The 17,798-nt window shown below is 30.7% G+C and overlaps 1 protein-coding gene across 1 annotated transcript; it reads left to right on the forward strand.

Moving 5' to 3' along the window:
* The first annotated feature begins 1,496 nt into the window (after positions 1–1,496).
* On the forward strand, positions 1,497–14,665 carry LOC125809109 (homeobox-leucine zipper protein HDG8-like). Its single transcript, XM_049488750.1, has 10 exons — positions 1,497–1,609; positions 2,421–2,538; positions 4,807–4,998; positions 9,669–10,211; positions 10,802–10,894; positions 10,998–11,207; positions 11,980–12,163; positions 12,867–13,153; positions 13,779–13,874; positions 14,300–14,665. The coding sequence occupies exons 1-10, from the start codon at positions 1,497–1,499 to the stop codon at positions 14,663–14,665; spliced, it is 2,202 nt and encodes a 733-aa protein (XP_049344707.1).
* Positions 14,666–17,798: the final 3,133 nt, after the last annotated feature.

Genomic DNA, 17,798 nt, shown 5'->3' on the forward strand with positions numbered 1-17,798 from the left:
TTGATAGGATTTTCTCAATTCTACACCATTTTACTTTATTTTACGGTAGAGTTCTTCCTTATCGCTTTCGATTACGTATTTTAGCTTCATTTTAGCGATTTGATTCCATTTTCAAGCTAAAATCCATTGATTTATATTTTCCTTAAAGTTTAATTTTTGACCATTTGATGTCTAAATTAATTTTCTTCTTCGTCTAACTTTGGGGCATGTGATATTCACGTTGAGGGGAACATAATGATGAAGTTAGTTTTCCATTTCATTGAAGAAATTTGAGGGTCAATTTTTTATCCGTTTTTTGTCTAAATTTCATAACATTGTTATGGATATCGTTAGTCCCGTGTTGACATGTATATTCTAATTTTTAATAGCATGGAAGCATTCTGAGGCTCTTCAGAATGGAAAAACTTATGATTATAGGTTTAAGTGTGCTTTAGCTTCAATATAATGTAGGTTATGGTCTTTCCTTTTTTTAATTAGCTTAGTTAGTTTCTATATAAAATGAGTTGCATGATCATTAGGAAGGATGTAGGATGAATTATTAGGCTTGTATGATCATTACTCTCCTTTTGGCCATTTTCAGGACTTTAGACTAAAATTTTATCCATAAAACTTTTGTTTAGGTTGGCTTTATCTTTGGTTTGACATTGTAGGATCCTTAGAATTCTCTTAGATGGTTGAAACATAGATTTAAACGTGTTGGTTTCTTTTAATGTGATTGCGTGATTATATTGAGATTCTTCAGCTTTTTTAATAATTATTGTGATTGTGGGTCTGAGGCCTTGGACTTGGACTATCTGGTGTTCAAGTTTAGTACAATTGTACTATGATGGGTGTTTATCCTATTGAGTTTTGTAATGTGAAGTGTTGTGGGTTTCTTGACTATGATTTGTGTGCATCTAGTTGCATGTCATTTAATTTTGAGTAGAAATAGAGGTGAGAGATGTGAATTTTCAGTTATAAAAAAATCTAAATGTCTTAGTTTTACTTAATTTGGCTCCAAGGGAGCGCAATGTTGGTTCTTTGAGGGAGGTTATAATTATTTATCCATTTATGAAATTTAACGTATGATGCGGTTTTCATAAATAATAGTTAAATAGCAAACCATAGATACTAATTACAGACCAAATATTTGATCAAATATTTTGTTGAAGGAAAATTAAATAGATCACAGATATTATTTTGTGTTCACATTTTATATTCTCTATTATTCCTCTCTTACTTTATTGCAATATCAGATTCTATGTGTCTATCACATGGTAAGTCAATTAATTTTCTACTATTTAAATAGATCACTTACTATGAACTTATAACATGTCTCTTTCAATCGAAAGGTGTGTAAAAATCTCTCTTATATATCTCTTTTCTCTTTGTTCTGTTCTAGTTGCTTCATTTATAAATTGATTGGTAAAGAATAAACCAAACATATATTAAGACTTGGTTTTTTTGTGTTCTTTTTTGTTATTTTGTATCATTGAACAGAAAATTAGCAATAAAAAATGGCAGATTCCGGGAAAAAACAAGTTGGAGAATCATCAATATCCCAAAAAGGATCAAAAAGGAAAGGGCAGGGCCAGAGGCACTCTGTGGAGGCAACTCAAAAACTTGAAGCGTAAGATCAATTTTATTCACAAAAAAAATTGAACCTCCATGTAGGTTGAATTATTATTTTTTTGATTTTGTTTGTAAAAGATATGGTGTTATTTTCCTAACAGATATGAGTGAAAAAATTAAAATTCATTAACGATATGATTGATCTACCGTGTTTATAAATATTTTATATGTGCACTAGGTTGTTCTTGATAATTCATTCATACATTTAGCATAAGGGGATGAGTTTCTTTAATTTTAATGCCTTTTGTTTTTTGAGCCAAAAAATATCATTCACTTTCTCGTGGTATTTGATACATTTTTGGGACTCAACTAATTCAGGTTTGCATTGAAAAGTCTTAATTTAGGGATCCACTAATTCAGATTTGCATTAAGAAAATTCTACTTTAGGGCCCAACTAATCTACATTGAAAAGTTCTATTTAGGACCCAACCAATTCAGATTTACGTCGATAAAATGCTCCCGATCAAAGATGACAACTCAAGTCCCAAAACACAAACATGAGGCATCTTATTAAAGATAAATGATTAATGACCAATCTTTAGTTCCGAGATGAGTATCTTATACCCTCTTTATGACTAATCCAAATTCACATTGTTAATTAAGTCTCATTTTGGTGGTAAAATGTTATCTACCAAGGACGACTTTCGTTCCAGCAATTCAAACTTGAGAGCCTAGTTAATGATAGAGATATACTTACCAATTCACCATATTTTTTATGATATATAAAAATATATATTTTAATTTATAAGTTTATTTTAAAAGTTGTTTGGTCAATAACAATAAATCTTTTTGTGAATTTTGAAATGTAGATTTTTCAAGAAATGTCGATTTCCAGATGAGGACCAGCGAAATCAACTGGCTATTGAAGCAGGGCTTGACCCTGATCAGATCAAGGGTTGGTTTCAAAATAAAAGGACTCAAACAAAGGTAATTGATTAGTCCTTTTACTATAAAGTTAATTATACTTAATTGATGAATTATTATTGTTATTTACACACAATAATGAACTAATATTTCTTTTTGCATTATATCTTGCAAAAATCTAGAGGAAAATAAAGGATTAGTTAAAAGGAAAAATTACTTAAATACACAACAATTCTTTACCTATTCTCAATATTTCCCTACTCTTTTACTAAAATACAAAAATCCCTTATTTTCCCCCAATTCAACTTAACCGGATACTTTATTAGTTTAAGTATCCGGCCGTTATTAATTAAAGTATCCGCGCTGCTATATTATGCATCCGCCCGTTAATTAAGTATCCGTGATGCTAACAACTTAATAATTTAAGTATCCGTCCGTTATTAATTAAAGTATCTGCGCTGCTATATTATGCATCCGCCTGTTAATTAAGTATCCGTGCTGCTAACAACTTAATAATTTAAGTATCCGTCCGTTATTAATTAAAGTATCTACGCTGCTATATTAAGTATCCACACTGCTATATTATGTATCCGAAAAACACTAAAAAAAGGGATTTTTGGTAATTAATGAAAGAGTAGAGAAAAGAAGTAATTTCTTTCTTATACTATGTTATTTGCCTAAATTTTACTAGTTAAAATAGGGTCAGATCGAAGGCAAGGCCAGTGAATCTCTTGGGTTGGGCCCCAAAATAGATTTTATAAACTTAGTTAAATTTTTCGGAAGTGTAATTAAATAGAATATATAAATTCTTTCTTAAATACTAATTAGTACATTTACTTCCTCATCTTTTTAATTTTTTCCCTGTATACAATTATTTCTATTATTGACTATTTTACTTTTCAATTTCAGTATAGTTTTCCTAAATCAATTATTTATTTTCGTCTTGTTGAATTGATCAAAGGATCTGAAAGTAAGTCCTTTGCATCATAAATATATGGATTTTATGAAACAAGTTTAAATATTTTCATTCCACCTCTAATTCGATTGAACTGCAACTCATTTAAACCAATGTTAGAATCATGTTAAATTATTTGAAATAGATGAATTCTCTAACAAGTTCCAAAACTTAGCAAGCAATTACTAAATGGTCATCATTTTGTCTTTCTATTAGATTTTCAGAATTTAGTTAAAGAAAATATGGGTTTACATCTAGGAACTAATACTTTTCCTTTTATGTATTCTTTGTTGGATGAAATAAATCTTAGATTATTAAATGGGTGGTTTGAATAAAGTTCAGGCTAGTCAAAATGGTTTGAATAAATAAATGAGCTGGTTATAGTTTATTTGGGCTGAATTGCGCTTAAAATGAACCATAACCCAATTTTCTTACGGTAACAAAAAAAAAAAAAAAAAAAAACAATTCTTAGCTTATTTTCTTGTTATTTGAGTAATTACCGAACAAACTATAATTTTTCTTATTTATGACTATATCTAACATCTCAAATAATTTTATTTTATTTTAAAAATGGATATTTAACAAATTATCTTCTGAATCAATTTAAGCTACATATTTTGGTCTATATCAGCCAACTTTTAAACATGCTACCTTGAGTTTTACTAAATCGATCCCCCACGAAAATATGTCTAATCAAATTTGCCCAAATTTGAGCGCGTTGGATGGATTATATTTTTATGGTCTAAATTTTTTCCCCTTTGTAGTATTAATCTATCAAAACATATATTTTTATGGTCTAAATTTTTTCACCTGTGTAGTATTAATCTATCAAAACATATATGAGGAAGAAAATGTATGTTGTTCAAAATTAGAGTAGGAATTTAAACTTTTAGGCAAAGATGAAGGGAGAAAATAATTTTCACACACTTTAATAAAAAAAAGAATTAATAGCACTGTTGGTCATTGAATTATTATTAAGTATATATACCTTCAATTAATTGAAATGTGCACTTTTGATTCCTTTTATGTGAATATTAACAAAATTAGCATAATTATTAAACTTTCGACCACTTAATTACCTAGATTTATGTTAAGCTTGTATTGTTACTTTCATATTTGAATTTTGAAAGTAGTTCTTACGAAATACATCTTACATAAAAGGACTAAAATACACATTTCTATTAGATTGAAATTTAAATGTGATTCGTCAAATATCAAAACCAAGATAAAAAAATATCTAAATTTTAGGAGCAAAAAATAATATTATCCTATGAATTATTAATAGCATTCTCTTTATACATTTAATAAACTCATAACATCTGATTTTATTTGTCTTTATATTTGTGTGGTTAATTTTTTTTTATATATATCCTCAGACAAAAAATGAGAGATCAGACAACCAGAATTTTCAAAACGAAAATGAAAAATTCCGTCGTGAGTTTATTGAAATGAAAGAGGCAATGGAAAATAATATGCGCTCAAAATGTGATGGTCCACTCATTGGAGAAGAAGAGAGGGCAGGAAATATAGAAAAATTGAAGATAAACATGCAAAGGTTGAGAGAGGAGGTAAGCCTTTTATTCAACCTCATTAATTTTTTTGCCTTTTTAATTAATTTTTTTCCTTGAAAAAAATTACCTATACATAAAAAGAGACAAACACATGTACATGATTTGAACTTATTGGATTAATTCGAGCATTAAGGTATGTAGAACATTAGGGGTGCTAAGGAGTCAGTTCTACATTGACATCCATTTAAACTAACATTTATTGAACTTTTAGTTGGTTTTACACTTATATATCTATATTCTTCCTAAAAAATATTATGGTAAGATAAATCTGGGGTGGATCCACGTCATAACACTGTCTTCATCCAAACCTCGTATCTTTGTAAGAACTCACAATGTTTAAACATATGTTTATCTGAATCCATAATTTTATAAGTAGAATGAATTAAGCATCACATACCTATCACCAAGGATTGTGATAGTATGAAAAAGATCTTTCATCCTTAATCAGAGGTGTTAGGTTCGAGCTTTAGTAATGAATCGATCAGGATAGAAAGTGCTTTTTATTTAATGGGCCTTACATGATGCTAATTTGAATTCGTGGAGGCCCTGCTACGGGTATTTAATAGGGTAACTTACAAAAATTTTAATAGTTTATCATCTAGTTACTTAGATACATACTAGTTTGCAATATTATGAATCTTATCAGATTATGGACTTTGGATACATGTATCGGTGCATCCAGATACATGTATCTCGAATATAGGGGGTCAAATAAGGTCTAATTTTTCTATATACACTATATTCAAGTGGATTCACATGTATTTGGATATATAGACAAATCTCATTGGCCTTCCTCCTATCTCGTTCGCTACTCTCCTAGCTCACTCGCGTATCTAGTATCCTAGATACATGTATCTACTGTTATTAACATGTATCTAGGATACATAGACAAATCTCTGTTGAAACTCCCTCCCGTTCTCATTAGTCTCTCTCCTTATTTCAGTGTATCTTGTCGCAAAAATATGCATCTAGGTGTATCTCACTTGAAATCTGGTACAAAATTATTAATTAGTGAGACAGTACGTAATTATTTCAAACTTTAGGGAGAATTAATAAATATAGTAGGAATGTTTATGTAATTAGGTAGTTTTTCCTATTTAATACCAGGTGAAAAATCCCCCCAAAAATATTAAGTATCTTTATCTTTAAAAGGCTGAATTTTTTTTTCCAAAAGGTTTCCATATCAGGTTGGGTTGTATATATCTTGGAAGAGATAAATACTGGAGAGGCATTAGTCCTAACCTCTATAAAAAAAATGGTGTAGTTATATAATAGACTAACGCACTAGAAAACAAAAGAGTAGACACAATTAGCTTACATCTATTTGAAATAGCTTAAAACCATTGTAACAAAACATATGCAAGAAGAATGCAAATGGATTCTAATCAGGCTACAGGAGCAAAGGTTTCATCATATATAGTCGAGTTCCTTTAGTTGTGAGTATCCTTGAGCCATGAACCGAGCTTTGATTCGAACAACTTCTCCATCTTCATTCAGGCTATTTCCCAATACCTATTTTGTCCCAGTTACTGATGTTTTTGTCTATCTTAGGAACCACTGACCATAGTGGATTTTTCTCAAATTCATCTAGCTCTTCTTAGATGGCTATCACTTCGAGCTTCATCAATGTTTTTTTGTACATTGACATTACTTTTGCTTGAATCTCCTATTTTCATTCCTTTGCTAGATCTCTAATTATGAATTTCTTTAGATAGTCAAGCTCGCTTCTCCATTAATTTTGGAATTACTTCAACAGCTTGAGAGGAGGAGCAACAATGATTTTGGAAATTTTCCCCATCATCATATGTACTATTACTCTTCTCAACCAAGTATACTACATGAATGGATTCTTCCATGCATATTTAAAGTATGTTTACTAAAAGCTTTATAAGATTGTCACGACTCAAAAATAGATGTGATGACACTTGTCAATTCCCATCAAGACAAGTCAGCCTCAATCCAACGACACGAAAGAAATGTGGAAAGATAAAGCAAGAACAAGATAAGAGCGGAAAACTTATTCATTCTATTAACACCTCAATGAACTTAAATAGGTTTTTTGTTGCCTGTCATATGATTCGAACACGCACTATAAAATATCATTATCCTTTTTTACTTCTTGTGGTCTTCCTTCAATAAAGAGTAATTATTTATGTTAGGTACCCAAGTTGAGTAGGGACCTTTGGGGTTAGATTTAAAACTAGTAGAAATAGATTTGAGTCTCCAAACCCATCCGCAAGAATTGGCAAAACGAACTCTGCATTTGTAATGTTTATAACAAGATTTTTCATAATAATAGCAAGACTAAGAAAAGGGCTATTTAGTGACTGACATATGAGTCGACTTTCAATAACTAGGATTGTCATTTGGAAGCTCAAGATCAGTTGACTGGTTTGTCTTGTTCATAGTGACACTATTATAATAGATTTTACTTGGGGAAGATTTGTAATTAATAGATTATTTACTAGTTGGCTTATTAATATGAGTAGACTGGGACTAATTGATTTGAACATGTCATTAAGTTATTATATTAGCAAATTGTGGTTTTATTCTAAAAGAAAATCATTTTCTATTTCAAAAACTTCAAATTTTAATTTCATAGTCATTCATTTCTATTTGAATAACTCTAAAATCACTAAACACTCGATTTAGGTCAAATATATCATAATTGTTACAAGTTTTAGATCTTAGCTAACTAGATTCTCTGATTTCCATGAAGCATACATTGACCATTTCATCATTCTCATTTTCTAAGTTGTCTTCATTACTCCGACTACTGAGTGATACGTTTCTTTGATATTCCTTGGAGTATCTCTTCTTTGCTTCTGGACCTTCGTTAGAAATGTGCCTATACTTTCCACAACCATAGTAATTACCATCATTAATCTTGGTTTCTCATAAGAAGTTCTTCTATATATCTTTTAATCTCCTAAATGATTCCACGACTGATCTGGTAATTAGATCAACCTCATCTTCACTAATAAGTTCTCTTCTTTATCTTCTTCAATGACTTTGAACGTAATTGTTTTCTTCTTGTTATCTTCTTGCCCTCGTTTGTTGAGATGAACCTTTTTTAAAAGCAATGAGATCCCCTCTAACTTCATCTTATGTAAGAGTATTGAGATTCATGCTTTCAATGGAGACAATCTTTGAATGTTATTGAGGAGGAAAAATTCTCAAAATTCTTCTTATGTGTTCCACCATGGGGTAGGTTTTACATGATGCTTTGATTTACCCAATGATCTTTCTTAGATTAGAAAATATGCTTTCAACATATTCTCCTTCCTTCATTTGGAACAATTCATATTCACACACAAGAAGGCTGGCAATTGTTTTCTTGACTTTATTAGTACATTCATATGTAACTTCCAACTTATCCCATTTTTTCATACAATCTGATATCTTCTCATATTCCTTACCACTGGTAGAGTTGTATAACACATTCTCTGCCTGCCTTGGAGTTTGTTTGAATAACCATCAACATATTTTTCTAAACTTAGTAGCTCAGTTGATGTTTGACAATCATCTACTATCTTTTCATCTTTCTTGGTAAGAGGAATAGGATTGTCTCCAAGCATGGCGATTATCCACACTTTCACATCATAGAGATTTTTTGAATGTCTCCATTCTTACTTTCCAATGAGATAAATGTTTCCCGCTGATGTACCGAGGCATAAATTGTGAAGTTCCTTCTTAAAATAATGCTCCAGTAGTAACTTTGTTTGGAAGGATGTTTCTCACTTATTGTTAGGAAATAAGTTGTGATACCTTGCTCTGATACCTATTAAAAATGCAAGAGGGGTGGGACGGGGTGAGTTTCTATTTTTCTTTTCTAAGTCGATTGACTCCAGTAGTTGACTTCTGATAAATCCAAAGCAGTTCAACCCACAGGGAAGAATGGAAGTACGAAAAGTTAATTTGACACCAAATATTTTTATAATAATAGGGATCCTGAATAGATTGTAGTCTAGTCCTCTTTGGTTGCAATTGTATTCTCTTCTAGTTCGTTGAATATGTTCTTGTACAGAGTTGGAGTATATTTCCTATGACTATACTCAGTGTTTTTTTCACTCGAATTTTTTTTGATACAATAGTCTCACAAATAATATTTCTCTCTTCCTTTTTTTGAGTACATGTTATAACCCTAATCCTATGCCAACATAAGGCCACAGTAGATGGACCAGAATTTAGTCATATTTTTGCTTGTACAATCCAAATTCTCAAAGAAATATAGTGATTGCTTAAAAGTTCAGTTATATATTTTATCTCCTTCTATTGGCTTTTTATAATAGTAGAAGAAGTCGTTGGAATAATTGAAGAGAAGAATCGAAAAGATTTGATTCTTAGAAATGAGTGAGTGATTCTGTTTCCATGAATAAAGTCATAATTGACTTTCTTGCTAAGATGATTTCATGTGAATCTTTTGCTTCAATGTTTATTCTTTCCAAGAGAAACAATGTTCTCGATCTTTATGATTTCATGAGTCTCTTGATTTCACCTTCATCTCATAGTCAACTAATTGAATGAAGGGAATTTATGTTACATATATATACACAGATAGCAATTATTTACTTTATATTTTTACATTCTCAAAATCATGTTTAATATAAATAATTGTCTATTATAGTACGTAACTTAACTTAGCAATTATTATTTTTATTCTGCAGCGTAAAAGAATAATATCAAATATCATCTCAAGTTATCATGAAAAGTCTTTTGTGATGGATTCAACTTTGGCACCACCAAATTCTACTCTTGGATCTTTGACAAATTCGTCTGATGAATGTTTGTTGAGGCAAACTATAGGTGGCTCTCCCATTGGATATAATTCTTCTTTTCATCCAGAAAATAATAATGACAATAATAATGTTCGAGCACATTCAATAAATATTAAAAATATCCCAATAATATCCCAATTAGAACAAGAAAATTATGGGTTTCATCATGATAATAATGGGGAGAAATCAGTTATTTTTGAGATAGTTGTTCCTGCTATCAATGAAATGCTTGGACTTGTGTATGTGAATGAACCACTTTGGGTAAAATCATCAGTTGATGAGGGGTGGCTTATTCATCGTGAGAGTTATGATAGAACATTTCCAAATTCAAATCGACCTTATAAATCATCAACTGCTCGAATTGAATCATCAAGGAGTTTTGGAGTTGTGCCAATGACTGCAATTGATTTGATAAAAAATTTCCGTGATCCGGTAAGTTTCTTAAACATTTTTATGTTATAACAGTTCAATTCACAAGTGATATTGTTTACTTTGGGCTTAGGCTGATCGACTTTAGAACGTGTCAGTAGGGTCCTAGGCTTGCTGTGTTATATATATAAGTATCTCTCATGTGTTTTATATAGTGAATAGTGTGTGTGCTAGTCAACTTTTGGATAGATTTTTGAAAATATAAAGTGTTTAATTAATTTTGTTTTGAAAACTAACCTCTTTTGATGTGGAAACATACCATGGACACATACCATGTTAGTGTCATAGATTTTGAACTTGAGAAAGTGAGAGATCCAAAGTTGCTATCATTATTTTTTGAAATCTAACACACTTCCGTCATGGATTTCAAATTCGTTATTTTCCAATGACTTCAAATTTTTAGCTACTTTTCTATATATCATTTTAATTTTAAGTTGTTCCCATACAATATTGATTAAGATAAGTTTAAATGGAGTGACAAACATGTACAATGAGTATTTACATAGTCGAGCCCAAAAACAATAAAAAATTTTAGGCATAATTATTATTGTTTATAATCATTAATCATATGCTGATTGATTTTATATATGCAGAGCAAATGGATGAACATGTTTCCTACTATAGTCACAAAAGCTAGGATTGTTGATGTTCTTGATTCTGGGAATACAGAAGTCTCTATACAATTAGTAAAATTTTAATTCAACTTTGAATTTTTTTTTCCTAAAAATTAAATAGATATTAAAATTGCTTCACAAAATGATCTAATTTTTTTCTGATTCTTGAAAACAGATGTATGAAAAGTTACATATTTTATCTCCTCTAGTGGAAGCTAGAGATTTTGTCTTCATACGTTGTTGTAAACAACTTGATCAAACAACATGGATAATGGTGGATGTTTCTTATGATTTATTCAAAGAGATTAAAACTTGTGCACCTTCTTATGCTTGGAAGTTTCCTTCTGGTTGTGTAATTCAAGATACAGGTGATGGCAAAAGTATGGTAAGAATCACTTTCTCTCTCTGAATATATCACTATTTATATAAAAAGGTAGTTGGTGCACTAAAATTTTACTATGCGCGGGTTCTAAGAAAGGATCGGACCACAAGGGCACACATATTTATCTTGCATTTTTATAAGAGGTTGTTTCCACAACTCAAACCTATGATAAATATCACTATTTACATGTAGCTTATTTTCCAAGGAATTTATTACATAGGTAGAAGTTTACACGTATGATGCCTATATCGTTGTGTCTATTTCCTAATATGGTATAAGAATGAGACCTATCTTTATTCTTGACTTATCCAATATCAGATCCTCGTGTTATGTTGTTCACACTCCAAATATTTAGCTTTGAATGTGTGTCGCGGCTGTTTAAAGTGTCCCCATTATTCGTTTACAAAATGAACATTTGATCTTTATGTATATCCTTGGACAATCTTGATAACAACCTTATGAGTTATATTTTGGGATTACATTAGATTCAATAATCATCTTTATAACATGTTCTATGAGATTTGCCAGGCCTATCACTATTCTTAATTTAACAATTAATGTTGAACACCGATCCATATTAGGTTGTTGATGCGCCAAACGTTCAAATATAAACAAGAGAGGATGAATAGTTGTATTCTTCTATGATATTAAACAATCCTCACCTTGTAAGATTCACTACTTAAAAAAACACGAATTCGCAATATACATTTCTATCAAAAATGTTTCCAATGATCAAGTTATTTTTATACTTTCTTGATTAGTTTTTGTCTTGTAGGTTGCATGGATTGAACATGTCCAAATAGATGAAAAATGTCAGGTGAATCATATCTTTAGAGACTTGTTATGTGGACGTCAAACATATGGAGCTGAAAGATGGATTGTTACACTTCAAAGGATGTCTGAGAGATATAATTTTGCAATGCCTGTAACATATGCTACTACGGATGATTCCCAAGGAGGTTCTGTTTTATATCTCATTCTTTACGTATTTATGACTTTTCAAAATTAATCTATAAGATAAGATAAGAGTCTATGTAAAATGAATCGTCGTCTCAAGGCGGCTTTGATTAGAAAAAAGGAAATCTTGATGTGGTTTGAATCCATCCTTTTTCTTTGTTTATTTGAAACGTCTTCTTCCTTTCAAAAGTTCTTTTTTAGCTTTAAAAGTGTGTTTGGCGTGAATTTTGTTTTTTGAAAAAATAAGTTATTTTTCGATGTTTGACTAGAGAAAATATTTTCCCTCTAAAAGGTCTGAAAAGTGATCACCTCTTTTATCTTTGGGTGAAAGACATTTTTCTTTGCAATTATCACAATTTTTAACTCAAAACATATCCGTAAAGTTTTATTTTTTTTAGGGATGTGTTTGGATAGTGTTTTTTTAATAAAAAATAAATTATTTTCTACAGAAATATCTTCCAACAAAGAAGCAGGAAAAATGATCACTAAAAATTATCTTAACTTTTAACATTATATCAACACCTCAAAACCATTAGGACATTACTATCATCTTTAACACCTGAACATATCATCTAAACACTATCTGATTTGCTAATATTATTATCATGGATCAATCTTCATTATATTTTTCAAAATGTTTCTTCAAAAAAAAATATTTTCTAAAAATTTCCTTATGTCACACTAAACACACCCTAATTTGATAAGTTAATATTAATTTTTGCTTTTTTAATGATATTTCAGAAGGGGTGAAAAATGTGATGAACCTATCTCAAAGAATGGTGAAGAGTTTTTGTGAAACTCTAAGCATGACAGAGAAATTAGGTTTTTCAACTTCATCACATTTGAATAATGAAGATAGAGTTTCTATAAGAAAAAATGAAGAAATTACCCAACCGAAAGGCTTCATTGCTACTGCTGCTACTTCCCTGTGGGTTCCTCTTTCATTTGAAACTATTTTTAATCTCCTCAAAGATAACAACACAAGATGTCAGGTATGTGTCAAACCTATTTATAATAGTGCAGTTTGTTCATTTATATTTTTGGTTGCTAAATAGATATGTTGTTATAAAGAACATATTAATATAATATGATATTGACATCGGATCCAAAGAAATTAGATGTCATAGCGAAATGTTGTTGTTAAACAAAGATCTTACGATATGTATCTTTGTACTGTATATAATTATTTTTAATGTAGTAAATCGAACATCCTATAAAATATATTTTTTGTACTATCAATCCCTATATAACTTATTTTTTAATCAAACGACCCTTCAAAGTACCCTTATAGATTAACTTTTTTTCAATCCCTGTATTGATTTTCATGTGAAATTCACAAAAATTTCAATAAATAATAAATATGAGAATCTTAACTCATAATATTAAAAGTACAATAAGTTTAGTGTTAATAATTTTTTAAACCATCAAGATAAAGTCATAAATTCTACTTATCTATAATTAGGCTCTCAAGTTATCTACATGCTTAACTCTTAGCATTAACTGTGCATAGTTAATTTTATTTTATTATTTGGTCTTATAATACTCTGATCATGAAATAATTTTTGACAATCAAATTATGATTTTGTTTATCGTTTGATTTTGATTTTTTATTTCTAGTGGGATGCTTTATCTGGTGGAAATAATGTTACTGAGAGGGATCGAGTACTTACGGGAACTTGTTCAAAAAATTGTATTACATTCATTCAGGTATTTGTCATATTTATTTATTTATGGTTTGCTATTTTCTTCTTAAATTATCAAATAATGATACTTTACTATATCTCAAGAATTTTTAAAAAAAGTACCTATGATTTGGATTCATCTTGTTTTCACATGTAAAAATACCAAAATTTCGAACTTGCATCTTTTTTCCCCTTTATTTTTTTAATCTTTGATTACTTAATCAAAAGGCATTTTTTGTGGTCTAATTTCACTTTTGAGTGGTAGACAAACTAATTATGATAAATACATATGACTATAAAAAGGACAAGAATTAGTTATGAAATTCATCACTTACTTGTTGCTAAGCTAATAAGATGAAATTGCTTTCGTTTAGCGTCAAAAATTGTCCGTCACAATTCGGATTTCTTTTTAGTGCTTACACTATTTTTTCTGAAACTGTTTATATGTGTATGTAGCCTATGCCAATAGGGAACAACATGTTAGTTCTTCAAGAGTCAAGCATCGATAAAATGGGAGCTTTTTTAATCTATGGACCAATAGATTCAACAACATACACTTCATTTCTCAATGGAGTCGATGGGGAAAAAGTTGTCATTTTGCCTTCAGGTATCATCATAAGTCCTGATGGTCGCCTCGCCTCAGACATGAACAGTAATGGAAATGCACAAAATGGATCAATCTTGACAGTGGCTTTTCAAAAGTTGATTTGTGCTAATAATTCAATCTCCCAGGACCAACATATGGAGGCAATGGTTTATATTCAAAGCCTTTTGAGCTCTACAGTTTCAAAAATCAAAGCAACATTGGGTTGCTCTGATTAAAAATTATGATGAATTAGTTTCATGTTGTTATTTAATTTTATTGGAGATTTTAAACCTTAGATAACGTATTATGTTTGAAGGATGATGTGTTACCCTTTTTGTGACTTATGAAAATCTCAAGCCGGTGAGATACGCTATTGCTTTTATCTTTTATACTGATAGACTAAATTTTGAGACTTTTTTTGTTCGGTTATTTTATTTTTAGCATGTTTGGCCAAATTATCAAAATATGCTTACGTAGAAGTGTGTGGTTTTGAAAAGAAAAAAAAATTCAAAAAGTTGCAGTTTGAATTTCCTAAAATACTTTTTCTGGTAATTATGTTTGTCCTATGTCAAATCACAACTTGTAGGCAATTTTTCATTTTCTATGTTTGGTCATAGTAGACAGAGTAGTGTTTTCTTGGGCACATTTGTATCTATTTGTGTCCGTAGTATAAAAATGACAAGAAATGTTATTTATTCAATTACCTAGATAATGTCTGAGTGGTGTTACATTAGCAAAAAGGGGTTTGATACAACACATTTTTGTAATTACTTGATGATATAATGACCTAAAATCCAGAAGGCATCATAAATTATACAGAAAAAAAAAAGCTTACAAAGAAATTTGCTCTGCCCAACTTTGTCCTAAGTCTAGGCATTTGGCCCTTGTTAAGTTGAAGAGTACTCTTACCTGTAACGTCTCGAGCCTACACCTGAACGTGACCGACACTCGAGAATCATTGTTGATCCCCAAGTGAACCCTTGGTCTTGTTGACTACTTAGCAGGAGACTTACTCAAGTATTTTTAGTTTTAAATAACTGAAGAGAAAATATTTAAATCAATTATTGTATGAACTAACTGAGAATACTAAATGTAAACAATAATAGTTTAGCAAAATATTTGTAAATAAATACCGAGAGACTCTCTAAAATTATCTATCTATGAAGCCTCTACTGATTTAAGATAGGGGTCGGGACAAGACCCATGACAACCTTAAACAACTACTAAAAGTAAACTAAAGACTGGTGTTATAAATTTTATTATTGCAAATCCTATTCAAACATATGTTATAAAGTTGCAAAATTAACTTAATTCATAGAAACTAATATTCTATAAGATCCAAAACACATAACAAACTACAGAGTGCATAACCAAGTTTAAAACAACCCCAACAATAATTTCCAAGCAAAAAAACTAAAAGTATTTGCAACAAAAATAATATCTAGCCGACAAAACTAACTAAGAGAGATTGGAGAACCACATTAATCTTCATCTGAAACTGATGCATGAGCCCCATCAACATTAGCTGGAGTAGAAGTTACAGGAGTCATAAGTGTGTTTGGCTAAGATGAGGTTGAAGAAATCAATCCACGTACACACTCAAAAAGTACATGAAGCATTTGATCAGTCAGTGAAGGGATCAATCGTGTCATAAAGTCATCCAAATTTTATGTTGCTATTGTTTGAGCATTCGTACATGGTACTAAGGATGAAGCATCAGTTCCAGAAGCTGAGGCACAAAGATTCGTCCAAAAAAATGATTTATCTTGCGCTCCAAGACCATAAATCCTTCTTTTCTTTTTCCCTCCCGCAGCTTGATAATATGCTTGCAATTGATCAACATCAGATTGAGTTTGTGTTTGATTCTGTAATATTTCTAGATACTTTTCCTGTAAAAGACAATAATAATCAGTGAAATTTAATAACAACCACAACAATAACAATAAGACAAATCACGACAATAACAATAAGCCAAATTAAGTTTATGCCGATAGCTTAGATAGCTTTTTATTTGCATATTCAAGTCTTTCTAAAATATATGTTGCTCTTTTTTTTTTGCCCACAGAGAATGCACAACTTAATGTATTTATTATGCCATATATATTCAAGAGCTCTCGCTTTGGAAGCAGCCGAGATATAAGGAAGACTGAGCAGATATATGATCAGACATGTGTTTGACAGCAATAGACAATATGGTATCAGACAATGGAAGCCAAAGACTCATAATAGATTGAAGTACAGATTTAGGATCCTCTTTTTGAAGTTCGCGGGGAAGTATAGACAAATTGAAAGACTTTATAACTTTCTCAAGCATCCCCTTGTCTCTATCAGCTTCCACAGTAGCTTGATAAACCTGCCAAAGTGGCTCAAGAACAAATTGCACAAGAACATATGCATCTGGATATGTTCAGAATGTGTGGCTTAAACAAGTAGGGAAATACACTGTCAAGAGTGGCTATACGTGGAGAAGGGGACATGGAGAGGAATGGCCATTCTGGAGAGTAGTATGGAACAACAACAGTATCCCTAAGCATCAATTCACATGTTGGTTAGCTATGCATGGAAGATTACTAACCAAAGAAAGACTGAAGGCAATGAATTTGATCACTGATATGAAATGTGAACTGTGTGGAAGCAAAGACGAGAATATAGAGCATCTATTCTTCAAATGTGCTTTCTCTCAAGCATGTCTAATAAACATAATGAAGTGGCTTCAAATAAATATAGTTCAACAAGATATAAATGGATGGTGGAATAGAATTGCTAGAAAGGCTGCTGGAAAAGTAAGCAAAGCATTCCTATGGACAATCACAGTAGCAATTATATATCACATATGGGGCGCAGGAAATGAAGTGTGCTGGAATCAACGTGTCCCAAATTCAACAACAGTTTTCAAGCAAATACAACTGGAATGTACACACAAGATACTAAATAGAAAACACACGTTTAAAGATAGACAATGGATAGAAAATAGGTTGAAAAGAGTGGGAGACTATCAGTAATCAGTGGGAGATGTAGATAGGATAGATAACTAAGACTAGTTGGGTGATCTCAACAAAACGTATGTTGATCATCCGAACACATGTATCTGTATCAGAAAATGATGCAAGTCTAATGACGTCACTACATAGAATGCACGAGTATGTAATATGGCTGAGTGAAATAATAATTGAACTGAAAGACTGAAGTATAACTCAACTTAAGTAAAGCATAAACATGAGATAAAATTACTTAAGCTTCACAAATAAAATACAATAATAGCAATTACTGAACTAATATATATATATATATATATATATATATATATACACACACAAAAAAAATTATTCTTTACTTTACTAGGGAGTTTATCTATCCAACAACTATCAC

The sequence above is a fragment of the Solanum verrucosum genome, unplaced genomic scaffold, assembly GCF_900185275.1.
Source record: "Solanum verrucosum unplaced genomic scaffold, falcon-dt-bn FXZP01000248.1, whole genome shotgun sequence".
NCBI lineage: Eukaryota > Viridiplantae > Streptophyta > Magnoliopsida > Solanales > Solanaceae > Solanum > Solanum verrucosum.

Bases quoted from the DNA above. Each gene is read 5' to 3' on its own strand.
- LOC125809109 (XM_049488750.1), top strand. From the start codon at position 1,497: ATGGCAGATTCCGGGAAAAAACAAGTTGGAGAATCATCAATATCCCAA. The intron at 1,610-2,420 runs GTAAGATCAATT...TTTGAAATGTAG, and splicing joins GCAACTCAAAAACTTGAAGC to ATTTTTCAAGAAATGTCGAT. The intron at 2,539-4,806 runs GTAATTGATTAG...ATATATCCTCAG, and splicing joins ATAAAAGGACTCAAACAAAG to ACAAAAAATGAGAGATCAGA.